At 43.8% G+C, this 15,699-nt stretch overlaps 4 protein-coding genes across 6 annotated transcripts; 1 reads left to right on the top strand and 3 right to left on the bottom strand.

Annotated features, from left to right (window-relative positions):
- Positions 1 to 4,209, bottom strand: LOC113214305 (amyloid protein-binding protein 2). Of its 2 annotated transcripts, none has more exons than XM_026433622.2 (10): positions 3,865 to 4,209; positions 3,040 to 3,153; positions 2,835 to 2,958; positions 2,514 to 2,640; positions 2,271 to 2,439; positions 1,803 to 2,191; positions 1,603 to 1,736; positions 1,380 to 1,519; positions 1,141 to 1,306; positions 1 to 1,060 (listed from the first exon to the last, which is right to left on the bottom strand). In XM_026433622.2, the coding sequence occupies exons 1-10, from the start codon at positions 4,000 to 4,002 to the stop codon at positions 828 to 830; spliced, it is 1,734 nt and encodes a 577-aa protein (XP_026289407.1). In that variant the 5' UTR covers positions 4,003 to 4,209; the 3' UTR covers positions 1 to 827. The 2 variants fall into 2 exon arrangements, with proteins under 2 accessions (XP_026289407.1, XP_026289406.1); XM_026433621.2 differs by having other exon boundaries at positions 1,380 to 1,522; positions 3,865 to 4,208.
- Positions 4,210 to 4,409: 200 nt separating this feature from the next.
- Positions 4,410 to 7,165, top strand: LOC113214311 (pre-mRNA-splicing factor CWC25 homolog). The gene is made up of 7 exons (XM_026433632.2): positions 4,410 to 4,606; positions 4,698 to 4,870; positions 4,980 to 5,125; positions 5,403 to 5,572; positions 5,650 to 6,492; positions 6,598 to 6,866; positions 6,942 to 7,165. Exons 1-7 carry the CDS (start codon positions 4,589 to 4,591, stop codon positions 7,054 to 7,056), a joined length of 1,734 nt encoding a protein of 577 aa, XP_026289417.1. The 5' UTR covers positions 4,410 to 4,588; the 3' UTR covers positions 7,057 to 7,165.
- Positions 7,166 to 7,273: 108 nt separating this feature from the next.
- LOC113214310 (intraflagellar transport protein 80 homolog) lies at positions 7,274 to 11,234 on the bottom strand. 2 transcript variants are annotated; one of them, XM_026433630.2, is made up of 16 exons: positions 10,852 to 11,234; positions 10,612 to 10,775; positions 10,377 to 10,487; positions 10,124 to 10,302; positions 9,959 to 10,048; positions 9,745 to 9,882; positions 9,535 to 9,659; positions 9,217 to 9,465; positions 8,968 to 9,131; positions 8,686 to 8,883; positions 8,438 to 8,585; positions 8,173 to 8,344; positions 7,965 to 8,087; positions 7,749 to 7,888; positions 7,537 to 7,660; positions 7,274 to 7,459 (listed from the first exon to the last, which is right to left on the bottom strand). In XM_026433630.2, exons 1-16 carry the CDS (start codon positions 10,944 to 10,946, stop codon positions 7,379 to 7,381), a joined length of 2,301 nt encoding a protein of 766 aa, XP_026289415.1. In that variant the 5' UTR covers positions 10,947 to 11,234; the 3' UTR covers positions 7,274 to 7,378. The 2 variants fall into 2 exon arrangements, with proteins under 2 accessions (XP_026289415.1, XP_026289416.1); XM_026433631.2 differs by lacking the exon at positions 10,852 to 11,234 and having other exon boundaries at positions 10,377 to 10,517; positions 10,612 to 10,750.
- Positions 11,235 to 11,786: 552 nt separating this feature from the next.
- LOC113214314 (uncharacterized) lies at positions 11,787 to 15,531 on the bottom strand (the record flags this gene model as incomplete). The annotated part of the gene is made up of 8 exons (XM_052273963.1): positions 11,787 to 12,361; positions 12,473 to 12,726; positions 12,815 to 12,940; positions 13,198 to 13,698; positions 14,084 to 14,452; positions 14,768 to 15,028; positions 15,116 to 15,263; positions 15,350 to 15,531. Coding segments are annotated over 8 exons (2,085 nt in total), but the record flags the coding sequence as incomplete, so codon positions are not given.
- Between the last annotated feature and the right edge of the window lie 168 nt (positions 15,532 to 15,699).

The following is a 15,699-nucleotide window of genomic DNA, read 5'->3' as shown; positions in this document are numbered from 1 at the left end:
AGTTATTACAGGATGGAAGGTATCTGAGGTGTTTGAAAAGTCAACCTCAACCTCTTTGAGTGACTATATCACTACAGTAACATTTACAAAGTCTATTATACACAAAGTCAAGGACAGTTTATTAGGTAATGTCACACTATTTTCAATTAAAATCTCAAACTTAGAACTAAGAACTAGTGGCACTGCAATAAATAAAAGCTTGAAAGCAAGAATGAAGACTGAGAGGATGAACTAAAGAGTCAGCAAGTGAAGGATTTCACTATGAGACAATAAAATACTGCTTCCAAATAATTTCTCTCCTGACCTCTCAATGAATCAAAGCACTTACCATCAAATAATACAATCAAAAAATTGCAAAATGAAGTGCATTAATATATGGGGGAGCTATTAACAAGCCAGTTAAAAATATCATAACAATAGAGAAAACGATATTCAAATTTAACATGAAAAATGACTTGACCTAGACTTCGGAATTGAAATAACACACTATTGTCAGGCAAGCCGTATCAGATTCCCGCTGTTTGATGTCAGTCAAATGTCAGCTTTGATCTAGATCAATAATAAGTCGACAAAAACACAGTTATATAAATGTTTACACAAGTCAGGTGTCAAGTGGTACTTTAAAAAAAATCAAATGTGAAAAACTGATGCCTTTACATCAGAGTTTAAGACAGATGGAAAGATACAAAGGCTCAGTCTTGAAAAAAAAAAGAAAAAAAAGGAGAGGGGAGGGAAGGGGGTTGGGGGGTAGGAACAAGTCTCAATTACAGTTGCAGAAAACTTATCACATCACCTTCAACGTTGAAGAATTACTTCTTGAGACCTTGCTAATCTTTAAAAAAGAAATCAATAATGTCAGGAAGGGGCTGCAATGGGCCTGTTTCATCAAGGACTATCTTACTCTCCTGCATACTCAGCTGTTCTCTCAATACTTTCCATTGATTCAGTACAAAGGTGTAGTGTGCAACTCTTTCTACATCGTGAAGTTTTCCATACACATGGCAAAGGCCTCTGTAGTCATATTCCAAACCAGAGTAAGTTTCACCAAAGAGTTTTAAACCTAAAAAATAAGAAAAGATGATAAGCAAGGTGCAAGGTAATTTAGATGATAAATCAGAGTTCAAAAAGGTAAGAACAAACCTATTTCAATTGACCGTAAATAATGTTCAACTGCTTTTTCATATTGTTTAGTATGGTAGGCATACAAAGATGCAAGATGGCCTACAGATAACCCTACTTCATAGTCATCCTTCCCCAGTCTCTCCTCTTTGATGGCAATTGCTTTGAGATGCATTTCTTCTGCTTCCTAAATTAAAAAGAATTTAGTATTACATCAAAAGAACACTGAGTCACATTGATGTAGAAGATTGTACCCTTACCTTATACTTCTTCATGCTTTGATACAATCTTCCTAGATTACCATAATGTTTAGCAGTTTGGACATTATTATCTCCAAGAGCTTTGACTGATAGTTCCAATGCAGTTATATGTAAGAGTTCTGCATCAGGCAGGAGGGAGTCTACTATTCCATAAGAGAGAATAAAACTGTTAGTATTAGTATGAAATGGATACAATAAAGTTAAAAATGTGAAAACAACATACCCAGTGCATTGCTCTGCATATCAAGTGCTATTTCTTCCAGGATTAAGGCCTTCACACGTTTTGCTGATGACAGCATTAGGTGATTGGGAGGCAAAAGTTCTTCCAGAATAACAATGGCATCTTCAGAAAAGTCTCTGTAGAAGGAAATGGTTTAAGTAACTTACGAAGGCAGGACAACTTAGCATTAGTGAGTAACTTACCTTGCTCTCTTAAATCTTCCTGTGCTGTATTCATAGACATAAAGGGCATAGGCAAGATCCTCCAAAGCTGATGCAACATATATATTTTTACGGCGATATGTTGCCTTTTTGATGTCAAGTGCCTTATTAATTACTTTCACACAGTGGTTGATGCAGTCATAGTTAAGAAGGAAAAAACCATAGTCAAGAAGGGCATCTGCAAGCTTGAAGTGATTTGGCTCATAAACTTCATTGGCCATGCGGACTGCTTGCCGGATGACAACTTCAGCCTTCTTAAATTGACGTTTCACAACACAGGTCTTGGACAACTGCCGTAAGACATCAATAACAACAGTGGCAGGGAGACCTGGCACAAGTTGCTTTAAAGCTTCAACACTCCATTTGTGAGCCTGAAAAAGTTAGTGATTATCACCAAAATGATTTTAGAAAATAAGCACAATTTTATCAAGAGAAGAAATTTGTACTAACTTTGTCATATTCACTGCGTAGGAAAAAGTGAATTGAGAATTCTTTGTACAAGGCAGCTAGATTAGGGAGTTCATTCATCTTTCTTAAGGTCAGAATAAGTTCATGAATTTCCTGGTAAGTCTGGGCTGCCTCAGGAAACAGACAGTAGGCCGCTTGAACATTAAATAGTCTGAAAAAGTCAACAGGATATAACAGGGTTCAACAATTATCAGCAATACATGACTGAAAAGGAATCTTGCTTACTTGTGATAACACTCAAGTGTTCTTCTAAGTGAAGCAGGGGTCTCACGGGCACATAAGCAAAGATCCCTACAATGAACTAGTACACTTTCACTGTCTTTGAACCATCCAGCATCACTCAAGAAAGCTCCTGTTAAAGAAAAAAAAAAGGGGGTGGAGTGAGAAATATTATCAATCTTGGAAAGGACCAGTGAACTTAATAATGAACACATAGAAGCCAGTTCTTGAAAATTCTTAAGATTGGAAGCAGCATTGCCCACAATTCTTTGTTTGCAAATGGAAAGATACAATGCAGAACAAACAAAACCTTGAGCTGATACCCACCTAATCTCAGGCCTAAATCAATTGTTGATTCCAGAAGAGAGGGACACATTTGAGAGCACATACATTTGTCAGCATAAGACACTGCTAACTCCTTTGAAATATCTGTTCCATGATCCATGAGAGACTGGAATTTAATGAAAACAAATGTTAACTTGAAGAAAAAAGCCAGAATTATTCTAATTCACAGGAAAATAGAGGTCATTACCTGAAAACATTGAAGGAGTTGCAACCGCTTGTGCGTAACTTTCAGCATCCGTGCAAAAACATTCAAATCGACCAATTCCCATCCTAGTAAGCATATTCTGTTGTCCTTGTAGAGCTGCAACAAAGATTCCTCATATAATTCTGATAATACAAACGGTAGTTCTGAAAAGTACAAAAAAAAAAAACCAACTTTGTAACATAACCTATTCCTTTTTGTTTACAAACAATTAGTCAAAGTAAAGCTTAACAATTGACAATGACAAACATAAGCTAGTCATGAGAAAGACAAGTGACAAAAAGTTCATAAAGGGAAGATAGTTGAGCACAGCTTTAAATCCAATATGTAAAAGAGGACAAAATCATTGCATGGAGCCCAGCAAAGAACTCCTCAGGAAAATAGAGGAATAATAAAACTATGGATGACAAACTTTAATCTGATAAAAATACATCGGTTCCTGACGATTAATATAATAACATATACACATGTAGATCCTAAATTTCTCAGGAATAGAAGGAAACATAAGGCTGTACTACTAAAGGTCCCCGACGGCGACGCATCCACAATTGACTGCAAGAGCAATGCCGTTCCCTTCAATAATTCTAATAATGTTAGGATTCCCAAAACAAAGAATTCATGTACACGAAAAAAAAATCCAAAACAAAACAAACCATTGGCCATTATCAGTGGTCAAATGGGAGTGGAGGGGGTGGGGAGAAGATTACATTCCCGACATCACCGTTCTAAACAGATCCATTTCGCCAAAACTGAACATTACGTGACACCCAGACGTTCACAACTGGGACAAAGAGTATCAAATCGGCTCACCTTGTAGTAGAGATCAAACAGAATGTTGTCGGGAAGAGATATCAGGTCCTTTTCGTATAAGTTAAAGTAGTTAATTACGACTGTAGAGCTCAAATCATAAAGTGTGTTTACGTCCATGAGATTTGGTCTAACAGCCATTTTAGGACGGTCGCAATCCCTGCGGGCTAAAGTATTCCGTTGTTGCGGAACGAAATGAAACGTATTACGGCACGCACTTCACGAAATTCAGCTGCTATCGAGCAGCTTGAGACAAGTTCCCGACCAGACAGATGAGAAAGACAGCTGACGTTCATGTGGGTGGTCGTCTCATCGGAGGTCCGTCTCGCACTGTCCCGGCCTCCTCGATGGTTTGTAGAAAGTGAAACGAGCAGTGTTGCCATTAATTTTAATTCAACTTCAAACTGGTTCACTTCTTCTTTTGTCGTCCGATTGAAGTTCATTTTTACCCTTTTAATGGCGATCAGCATCGACTTTCAGCCAAGCTCATAACATTTTCAAATGTGTAAAAACAAAACTCCAGGTAAAATGGGTTGGTACGACTACGACCCCCCCCCCCTGCCCGCCACTGTTGTTTATCCAAATCGCTTTGCGTTGATCGTACTGTTGTCCTTGCCAAGACAAATATTTCCTGATTGTTATTTACTCTTGTTTTCGTCTGGATTTTCCTCGTAGCAATTTGTTTCCATTCTCTAATCCGCTAGACAGGAGATAGTGTCACAATATCATGGGTGGAGGCGACTTGGTAAGATGACTTAATGTGTTTGTTCTGATTTAACCTCTATTTTTTTGAATGTTTTCATCTCTTAGTTTATCAATTCCTTATTGTGTTGCAGAATTTAAAAAAGTCATGGCATCCTCACACCATGAAAAATCAGGAGCGAGTGTGGAAAGCAGAACAGAAGGACAGCGAAGAGAAAAGAAGGATTGCAGAATTGCAAAGAGAGATTAATGCGGAGCGTGATAAAGAAGAGATGCAAAAGTTTGCTGAAGATGCTGGAGTTTTAAAGTAAAGTTTCTGTCTTTTACTATTTCATTCTCGAAGTTCTTAAACTATCTTTCAATTTTCTGTATACCTGCAAGATTTTTCTTTTAATCATTTAACTTATTTCTGACAGGAAAAAAGATGATGTGAAACTAGAGTGGATGTATAAAGGACCTAGTAAGTCTATCAATCATGAGGATTACTTACTGGGTAAAGCTATTGATAAGAATTTTGAGAGGTACAACAATGAGCAAAGAGGCGGACCATCACAAGATGAAGGTTAGCTTTCCATTTTATTTTTTGCTAAATATACAGTGCATCCCGCTTAAACCGCGCTCCGCATTAACCGTTTTCCCGCTTAAGCCGTTGTAAAACGAAATTCCCGAGTCAAGTCTCTAGTCCCTCGGGGACCTCCCTTAAACCGTTTCCCGCTTAAACCGTTGCGATTTCGCGAAAGTCGGCCGCGACGGTTTAAGCGGGATGCACTGTAGTAAATGGTGTCATGTGTCCAAATTTTAAAAAAAAAATGATTTTTTTTCTCTCATCTAATTTACAGAAAGTTTACCGGATGCAGTACGACAGGCTAAGAGCAGTATGTTCAGTGAGCAAGTTGATATTCAACGAAAAATGCATGAAGACCCTCTAATGGCAATTAGACAGAGAGCTGTTGAAAAGGCAAAAGAACTGTACAACAACCCAGTCAGACTAAAGCAAATTCGAAAGATGGTGTGTATGAAAAAATTATAACTTTCCACTTAATAATTTTAGAGTTATCTGTAATTCTGTCTTTTTTCTTGATCAAGGTTTCAAAATCCGAAGAGAAGAGTCACAAAAAGGATAAGAAAAAGAAGAAGAAAAAGAGCAAGAAGTCAAGTAAGAAAGATGAGGAGGAGAAAGAGCTTGATGCTCTTTTGACAGCAAAGTTAAAAAATGCTTTAAAGGACAGTGAATTATTTCGCAAGCTGAAAAAAAAGTCTCGTCGAAGTAATAGTGAAAGTAGTAGCAGTAGCAGTAGTGACAGTGATGGAAGTGAAGAAGAGCAATCAAACTCAAAGAATAGGAAGTTGCATAGCAGTCCCTCTAGAAAAGAAATCGATCACTATAAAAGATCTACTTCTCCTCAAGATAAAAAGCAAAGGCGTGGCAAATTTAACTATGATGACAGGGAGGAAAGGAAACACCCTAAAAGCCCTAGGTCATTTGACAGGAGAGACTCTCGTGAACATCCTAGGAAGAGAAGCAGATCAAGGAGCAGAGATATGGACAGACCATCTAGAAAAAAAGATAATTCATCCGGTTATATTGACAAAACTTCTGATGGAAGGAAGAGGTATGCAAGTCAAGAAGCAAGTGGCTCAAGAAAAAAAGAAGCTTTTCCAGGAAGAAAAGAGAGTTACAGAGATAGATCGTCTAGTGCAAGTGATAATGATGGGAAAAAAAGACATAGTCAAGATTTCAGATCAAAGAAAAAGGACATTTCTCCTGAGAAAAAGAAAGGTTTTAGAGATAGATCATCCAGTGCAAGTGATAATGATAGGGAAAAGATTACCACGCAGAAAGTCAGCAAGAGATATCATTCTGATAGTGATGGTGCTGATGATTCGGATGACAACAAGTCTCGAAGAAAAATGACTTTCGGGCTTATGGTAAATAATCTTTTGTAGTATTAAATCTTCAGTTTAAATTTGTCTCTGTATTTCTAATGATTTTCAACGGCTACTAATGCATGTTTTGGTCTTCTTTTTTTCTAGATGGCTGATGGATCAAAACCAGTTGTGAGGCAAAATCCTGTTCAACAAGAGGTAAAAGCAGCACAATCTCAACAGCAGAAACCTATTCCATGGCAGAAAAAGGAAAGAGTGAAGCTTACTGAGGAGGAAAAGGAAAGAAGGCGAAATGAAATGCTCAACAATGCTGCTTGGCGGGATAAAGAGCGTGAAGAAAATGTGAAACGTTATAGGAAAGAAGAGGCTCAAGAAAAGAAACAATTGCATGAAAACTTTGATGATGACTTTGCAAGGTACTATATTTTTTTAAATATCTCATTTTCCCTTTGATGTAGAATGAATTTAATGAACCATCTATTTGTTTACAGAAAGCAGTTTTCAAGAGCTACTGATCAGGCCTCCATTGAAGGAAGAATCAAGTCTAAACTGAACACTATACAACGTTCAAAAATGGCAATGGATCAGAACTTTGCTAGACGTTAAATTATTCTAATTTTCCATTATTATTACTTTTAATTGACAAGTACCAAAATTGGAGTGTTTACTGTACCTGAAGATGTAGGTAAGCAAATTATAATTTTTATTAAATGTTTCATATTCCATTATTTCATCTTTTACCATGGTGAGAACAAGCCTCTCTTGGTCAGAAGACCAACTGCTTTGCACTTTGGGGATTTTAGGTATAAATGAAACTATCAGCTTCAACTTTACACGATTTATTATCACTATTTCTCCGAGCTTAAAACAGTACCCTGTACCTACCTACCTACATGATCTCACATTTGATGTGATTTTTATTAGAACACTACTGGCTGCTTTTCATTAATTTTTCTTTCTCAATTTCTTGAGCAATCATTTTGTTAATCTTATCAGGATCTAGTTGCACCTGGCCAATAAAACAGAATTTTGCTTTATACAAATGATCTGCTTGACAAGGATCAATTACCAATACTATTAGATTACCTGATCTTTTAAAGCTATGAACTTCTCGTGTGTTTCTGATTTTTGGAGGGCCTCTAAGTATTGGTTACGGTAGAACAGAACCGTGTCTATATGTGTTCGGTTCTTAGTGGCCAGGTCTAAAGCTCTGCATTTTTCAAACATGGAATAATAAGATGTTAGCCAATTTAAGAGCAATGCACATGCATACTAAAGAACATTCTTCAAGTTATTACCTGTTCCAGTTGTGTAAATGTATATTTGCCATTATTGCCCGATATATGAGTCCGTTTTGCATCAGTAAGTTTTCTGCCTCCTCAACACTTCCTGTCATCAAGATCATTTCTGCCATTTGGACTGTCTTATTTGGAATCGTCTAGAAAATATCAATAATTTAAATTCATTCTTGCTAAGTATTTTAGAGGGGAAGAGGAAATGAGGAGGAAACCAACCTTTATGTGCTGAATATATTCTACTTTATCCATTTCATCAATTGATGCATAGGCTTCCTCTGCTATCAGCAAATTTTTAGCTTTTGTCGCCATTGCTGCAAGACAGGCCCAAAGAGTGTCTTCCTGAAAATCATTGAAATAATTTTGACTTATTCGATTGAAGCCATAGTCTAAATACTCATCCTCAACAAATCAAAACTGTTTATACCTTCACCAAGCGGCAAAGTTTACGTGCTTCCTCCCAGCGTGCTGTTGAAGCAAATTCATGTAATAGTGAAACAGTCATTGGCACTGCACTATTAACCAAAGATCCATCTACTCTTCTGACACCTACATGGTTACCATAAAAACTCACAACAACTGGGTTCTTTCCAAAATCACTAGAAAATAATAACAAATTTCTTGAAGTAATACTGTGTAATTATAGGTACAATTTGTAAAAAAAATAATTAATGTCTTGTTTTTGACATTACCTGGAATCATTTTTGGCACAAGTTTTCTCAACAATGCCCTTATCACTAAATATTACAGCTGGATAATACCACACAGTAAGGGAAGTGTCTTGTATAGCTGCTAAAATGTTTATGCTACAGTTCCAGCGTAGAGACTGCACCATTCTTCCTTTTCGTCATAGGACATAGAAAATATTCCAATATACTAGAAAATTAGGTAAATTGTAAGCATAGTTGTAGTAAGTATAGTTGAAAGTTTGAAAGTTCACCTAGTTTTCCAAATTTTCGCTGTCCTGTCCCATGTATTGATGCAAGGAAAAGGTCATGGCTTCTGTCAACAAAGGCAATTAGGCGGTCTGCTGCAGATCCTCCCTGATTAAGAGCAATTTCAAGAACACCTATCGTGTGCAGCATTGGTGGAGCCTCTGAAAGTGCCTTTGTAGATCCAATTTCAAAAACATGTATAACTAAAAAAAAACAGAGGACATGGCAAAATTTTGAGAACTATCCAAGAGGTAGTGCTTTTACTGACATATCTTCTCACAAATTACCTTTAGGGTCATTTTGATCGCGTGCTGCTAATGTATCATCACTTAGACTTATACTTTTATCATTCATAGTTTCAGGTTGCATTGCAGCCCATCGAGGAGAAGATACAAGTCTCCCCTCATAGCTATACAAATTAACACTAGCCCTTTCAACCAACAAGAAAAACCTAGACCAAAGAATTCAAATTACTATTGCTATGTATGTTATAACCAATTACTTTTGTAAATTTTCCTTAAGTGGGTATTACTTACTTTGGACTAAGTACAAGCATACAAACTGATCCCTCTCGTAACTCCAATATTGTAGGAGTATTCCAATGGTGGCTATTAAATATGTGGCACTGTGATGGTGTTACAACAACCAAATGGTCATATCCAAGAGCAAGTTGGATTACCCGGTCTGGAAATTCAAAGCGTTCCCAGGACTCATTGGTCACATCTCGAACTGAAACACTCCTTCGTCCTGTAAGTGAGGCCTCATATTGATGCCACTCCAGGCGCCTTTTCAAAAAGAAATTTAGGTAAATATACAGATTATATTGAAGTTCAAGAGGTAGGAAAAATACATACCTTTCAATGACATGAGCAAATACACAATGCCCGTTTGCACATGCTCCAGCTATTTGGGTTCCATCACTAGACCATGCCAGGGCATAAATACTTCCTGTATTAAGTTTTTCCAATGAATGTGACCACTATTATAAACAAAGAAGTCCAAATTAGGAAAAGCTTACAAAATGATTTATTTATTTGTATAATATTGATATTGTGAGTACTTACACCACTTTCATCACATAATCGTAATGTATTATAAGAGCCAACGGAAAACAAACCTCCATTTGGGGCCCATGATATTGCAGTAATAGGGTATTCATGAGGTGCACTGCTGTACAACTGTTGGCCAAAAGGGTCCCACACCTACAAGAAGGTTTTGTTTGGAACCAAGTTTTACAATGCTTTACAACAAGCTTTGGAAAATGGGGATTTTACTTACTTTGTAACGGTTATCTTCTGCTCCTGATACAATTAAGTTATTACTAGGATTCCAGGCAACTTTCAAAATTAATCCCTCATGAGCTTTCCACTGTGAAAAGAAAAGTGACGCATGATACCCATTTTGCAAATGTAAGAAAACTTCATGCTTATTTAGACCAATTACCCGAATAGGATTGCTGTTTGGCATTAGGGGTTTCACGATTAGCATTTTTCCTTGAGCATACAAAACTTGATTTGAATCAGCACTCCACGCTGCACTGTACACTGGTGCCCCTGACTGGACTACAGTGGATCTCAACATTCCTCCTCTTGACCATATTTTAACTTGTCCATCCTCACCAGCTGTGAAATGGTAAAAAATGTTTGGTGTTTGAGTGGTTTTAAAACCTTTGCTTTGTCGTAAGCAAAAGTTTTACCTGTTAGTAAACCAGCTCCATCATAACTCCATCGACCCACTAGAACAGCTCCTTTGTGGGCATCAACTGTCCGGTCTATTCGTCCATTTTTATTTAACAGATGGAACTTGCCTGTGCTCAAAATTTCTCATAAAATTGTGTCTGGATTTCAGAGTGTTTGCAAAATGAAGTGCTGCCCTTGATATTTTGTTTGAAAGACGCCATGTAAATAACATATCACGGTGTTTATACATACCATCAGCTGATGTTATTAGCAACAGATCGGACCCTTGTTTTCGATTGCTACCAGGACCTCTAGGGAACCAGTGCATATCCGTTGGGAATAGATTGTTTGGGAGGTCTGTGATTTTGATAGTTTCCCCATTCATTAGATTCCACTTTAAAAGTGTGTGATCATCACTGTTTGCAAACATAAGAAGTGTCACTAACTACTACATCATCAGCTTATTGTTATTTAATAATGATGATTCATTACCTGCATGAATATACTTCTTCTGTTGTGTTCCAATCCACACATGTGACAAAATCACTGTGTTTGGGTTCTTTGGAGAATGATGTTTTGAATCTCATTCTGTCTGTCAGACTTTAGTTCACCGCAGATATTTGATTAAAACGCTGATTAGATTTGCTTCATTACAAAGCAACGGTTGTTAAAGTGTCAAATCCCTGTTGTTTTCAGGAATTCCTGTACTTCTCTGGGAACCACTGAACCCGTGAACTGTAAACAGCGCGTCACCATAGCAACAGAACGAGGAGGCTTGTGATTGGTCGGCTGTGTGGAAGTACCGGAAGTGCCGACGGCGCCATATGCGCCATGGTTACAAAATGCGTATCTCGTCATGTCGTGCAGGTGTCAGGTCTCCCTTGGCATTCACAGGCAAGTGGCTATCAATTTCACGTCCCAAGTATATTTTGTCACTATTAACTATCACATTAAATGACATGGAGGCGTGCGGCGGGCTTGCCTATCGTCGCGCCCCGTGGTGTCTCACAAGGTCTGTAAAGTTAGTGACGCGCGCGTGCGTGCGTCGAGCGTCATGGAAGCCGCGCGCACCCGCAGCCTCCGGTACAATACAAGAAAATTAAAGGAAGGGTCTGTGGACCACCCTGTATTTGAGTTCGCTCAGTTCGCTGGCCTCGCTCTTGTTTCTCTTTTCTTTAAGAGAGTTAAAGCTAGCTAACATCTAAAGTTACTTGCGTATATATATTTTTTATTTTTTATTTAACCCTTGGCTTTGTAAGGTATCTGCTAAAAAAACGAAAACCATTGGCAAATTGTAGAAGTTTTATTAACAAAACACATTAGTTTATCCCGGTTTGGGAACTGACGAACACAGGGGCTTGGTCAACTTTTCTGTCGCGACGGCACTGACCACATGGGAGTACCTGTCTCTTCCTTGAGGCTGCAGCCGCAGTGCGAGAGACGATGTAAAAACATGGAGGTATTAGAAACTGCAAATCCAATGGCAACAGGGTCCTAAAGGAAATGACCCACATGCCCGCTCATGAAACGTCGTATTACATTATCAGGTACATTATTGTGACCATACAGCTGAGTAGCAGAGTGCTAACACCACACCACGCACGGTAAAAACGGCAGCCTGAAAACCACCAAGAAGATTCGGCAATTCCAAGCTGTTGTTTGTACCGCCTACTCCCCCCTCCCAGCCACCATGAAACATAAAACAAATGCCAAGTCCACCAGAACCAGTCAGCATGGCGCGTGCGTAGCCCGCCCGGCTCAGCGCGCGGCGTGCGGGTGCTCCACGTAGTGTTCCTTGGGGTGCTCGCTGCAGAAGGTGCGGGTGACGACGTGGCCGCGGCCGCCGCGGGGGGCGCCGCCCAGCCAGGGCCCCACCCCGTTGGCGCCGTTCAGGCCGTGCAGGCCCCTGAGGCTGTGCAGCCCGGCCAGGCGCGCCTTGAGGCTGCCCTCCGCGCCCAGGAGGACGCCCTTGGCGGCGGCGGGGCCGAAGCCCAGCGCGAACCTGCAGACCGAGCAGAGAGAAAGTGCCGCGTGTGCAGAGAGGGGGGAGCAAGCGGCCGTGGGGGCCTCGGTGAGGGCGTGCGCCGCGTCGGGCCCGTGCTGGTCTGCCTACCCGTAGTTGCCGGGCGTGCCCGGGGGAGGGCTCTCGGCGCCGTGGCCGCCCGGCGCCCCCTGCGGAGGGTTCCGCGCCCGCCGCTCGGCCGCCATGCGTTGCAGCATCCCCGTCGAGTGGATGTGCACCAGGCAGCCCCCCAGGGCCATGAGCGCGGAGCCGGCGACCAGCACCCACGGCAGCACCTGCAGCAGCGTGAGGCGCCGCGTGGCCGCCTGCAGCTGCTCCAGGCTCGTGCCCTCCAGGTCGATGCCCTGGGGAAAGATGTTTGATTGATGGTCAGTACATTTCATTAAGTAACGCCCACTTCTGACTTGGACGCTCACGTCCACGTCCTCATACCTCATCCACCCATAGGATGGGGAACAGACCCTCGCTGACCGTCTTGAGAGCGGCGACATCGTCTATCTTCTTGAGGAACATGTTGAGCTGCACTCGCTTGCCGCCGCGCAGTGGCACTCCCGTCATCTGTCCAAGTCAAAAAAGATCAAATCCAACCCAGGTAGCAAAATGAAGCAAACTACATTCGAACCGCATTGTATGTCACACCTGAAACGCGCGTTTTAGGCGCATGTACGCGCATATTAGGCGCCTACACGCGTAATAGGCACTTTTTAGATTGGACATAAAATGCACATTTTATGCAGTTCTGCTACCTGGGAACTTCCTGAACACCAACATCGAAAGCCACGCCCGCCGCCCTCCGCCCTCGGTCTGCTACTCACGGGTTCGATATCGACGAACGTCTCGTGCTTGGACTTGATGGCCTTGAGCCCGATGGCGTAGTCGTGGAACTCCTTAGCGCCGAGGTAGAAGTGCGGCAGCGTGAGGATGACTGGCGAGCCGAAGCACGTGCTCATGTCGAGCGCGCCGTCGGGCAGGCACCGGGAGGCGTCCCTCTCCTCGCGCGCCTCGTCGTCGGCCACGTCCCGCCGCCGCCGCCGCTCGCCCGCCGGCCCCTCGTCCTGGCTGCTGGGCGTGGCCTCGGCCCGCTCCTCGGCGGCCGAGGTCTGGGCCTGCTGCGCGGCGGCCGAGGTCTGGGCCGCCGTGGTGAGCGCGGCCGCCTGGGTCTCGGCCGCTGTGGTGAGCGCTGCGGTCGAGGGGGCCTCCTGGGCCTCGGCTGCCGTGGTGAGCGCTGCGGCAGCAGGGGCCTGGGTCTCGGCCAGCGTGGTGAGCGCAGCAGCGGGCCTGACCGTGACGGCGGGAGGCGCGCTGGCCGCTCCCTCCTGCAATAACACACGAGATAGAGACACCAAGAGCACCTTGACCAAGAGAGACCAGGAGCTCTGTCCTGAGCGCCCGGCCGGTAGGCAACGCTCGGCCACCCGCGCGCTGCGGGTCTGCCTACCCCGGACTCCGCAGGCGCTGGCCGCCACCTTGGTCCCGACCAGGGATGGGAAATACCTAGGTAGTACAGTACCTAGGTAGTACCTAGGTATTTTTTTCCGATACCTTACCTTACCTAGGTACTGGAAATTTTATTCTACCTTACCGATACCGAGGTACTTTTTAGAATACCGATACAGTCTTTTTGAAGGTACTGCTGAAGGTACTTTTTTAAAAAAATCCGTTGAGAATTTACCTCAGAATGGGGACCCGACATTCACTCACCTTGTCCTTTGGAGGCGGCGGCCCCGGCGGGCAGAAGCACCGGTTGGGCTTGTAGGTGCGCCCGCTCGCCAGCATCTTGGGGTCGGCCACGTAGTGCAGTCCGCGCACGCCGTGGGCGTGCATCGGGTACTCGAAGGTGATGTACATGGAGCGGCAGGAGCCCGAGACGAAGACGGGCAGCTTCTCCGGCGGCCGGATGAAGGGGTGGAAGATGGTGGTGTCGGTGCCGTTGATCATGTTGCAGTGCGTGTTCTCGCGCCACGCCGTGTGCAGCGAGTTGTTGCCGAAGCGCATGATGCGGCCCAGCGCGCTGGGGTTCTTCTGGCCGCGGTACACTCGCACGCGGTGCTTGGTGTCCGTGCCGTTGAGCTGCCAGACAGTCGGAGACACACGGGGCTCAGCGCTTGTCCTCGCTTACCTCCACACGCCATTCCCCTACACTGTTAATATGGGGTTGGGGTGTCCAGCACCTGTGCGACTTAAGTCGCACTTTTGAAGGACACCTCGAGTTTTAGCAACCTTTTCCTGCAGAGAGGTCCAGTCCCAGCCAAGGGCTCTCTGATTGGACACCCCTTGCATGGGCCTCTCTGCAGGAAAAGGGTGCTAAAACTGAAGGTGTCCTGGAAAAGTGCGAGTTAAGTCACACAGCTGCCGGACACCCCAGATTTACAGTGTGGCCCTCACGTGGTTAAACATCGAGAAGTAGAAGTTCTTGCCGTCCTTGCGGAAGGTCACGGGCGCCCTGCTCCGCATGCCGGCGCAGATGGGGCCGACGGGGAAGTGCGTGAACGGGTAGGAGCAGTTGACGAGCACGCCCTCGAAGAGCACCTCCCGGACCTTGGCCGTGATGAAGGCGGACGACGCGGTGGGGAAGATGTTGGGCAGCGCGTCGTTGAACATCGTGAGGAGCTGCTCCGAGATTTGCTGCATCATCAATCCTGTGCCCTGGAAGGCGTCGGCGGGGAGCGGGCCTCAGTCGTAATGTACATACCCAGTTAATTTTTTTCAAAGTTTTTTTCTTTTTTGTTTTACCAGCACTGGGGCGTTGAGGATGGTGACCACGTCGTCCTCAGAGTGGCAGCCCGACTTGTCCTGATTGAAGCGGTAGATGGTCTTGTCGTAGTAGGACACGGTGTCGTCCTCGGGGTGGAACTGCACGTCCACGCGCTCCCTGAACAGGCTGCGGGCACAGGGGGCGGCAGGGAGGGTGAGCGGCGGACGGGCCCAAGGCCGGAGGGGCAACAAGCAACACGGATAATGACGTACTCGTAGACGTAAGGGCCCTTCTCCTTGAGTACGGGCCGGGCGCCGTTGGCCACCTCCACGGGGTTCTCCACGTGGAAGATGTACGTGTAGTAGTTGAGCGGCTGCGGGGTGACCTTCCAGCGCTCCAGCGCCTCGGAGTCGTTGCCCAGGACCACGTTCTGTTCAAGACAACCATTGGTGAGTGATTACTTGAACGCTTCCGCATGCAGCATGGCCCTGGTGGTGGCGGGTATGACGTGACGGCGTCCCGTTCCGTGTGAGGCTCACGCCGATTGCCCGTTTCCGATAGGCCATATTTTTATGCCCGCAGGGGCGGGGGTTGTTATTGCCTGCCTTTGCCCCCCTTTGCC

This window comes from Frankliniella occidentalis, unplaced genomic scaffold (genome assembly GCF_000697945.3).
Source record: "Frankliniella occidentalis isolate FOCC.00 unplaced genomic scaffold, Focc_3.1 Scaffold318, whole genome shotgun sequence".
NCBI classification, from domain to species: domain Eukaryota; kingdom Metazoa; phylum Arthropoda; class Insecta; order Thysanoptera; family Thripidae; genus Frankliniella; species Frankliniella occidentalis.
The sequence above is the reverse complement of the archived record's forward strand: the minus strand, read 5'-3'. Positions and strand labels throughout refer to the sequence as shown.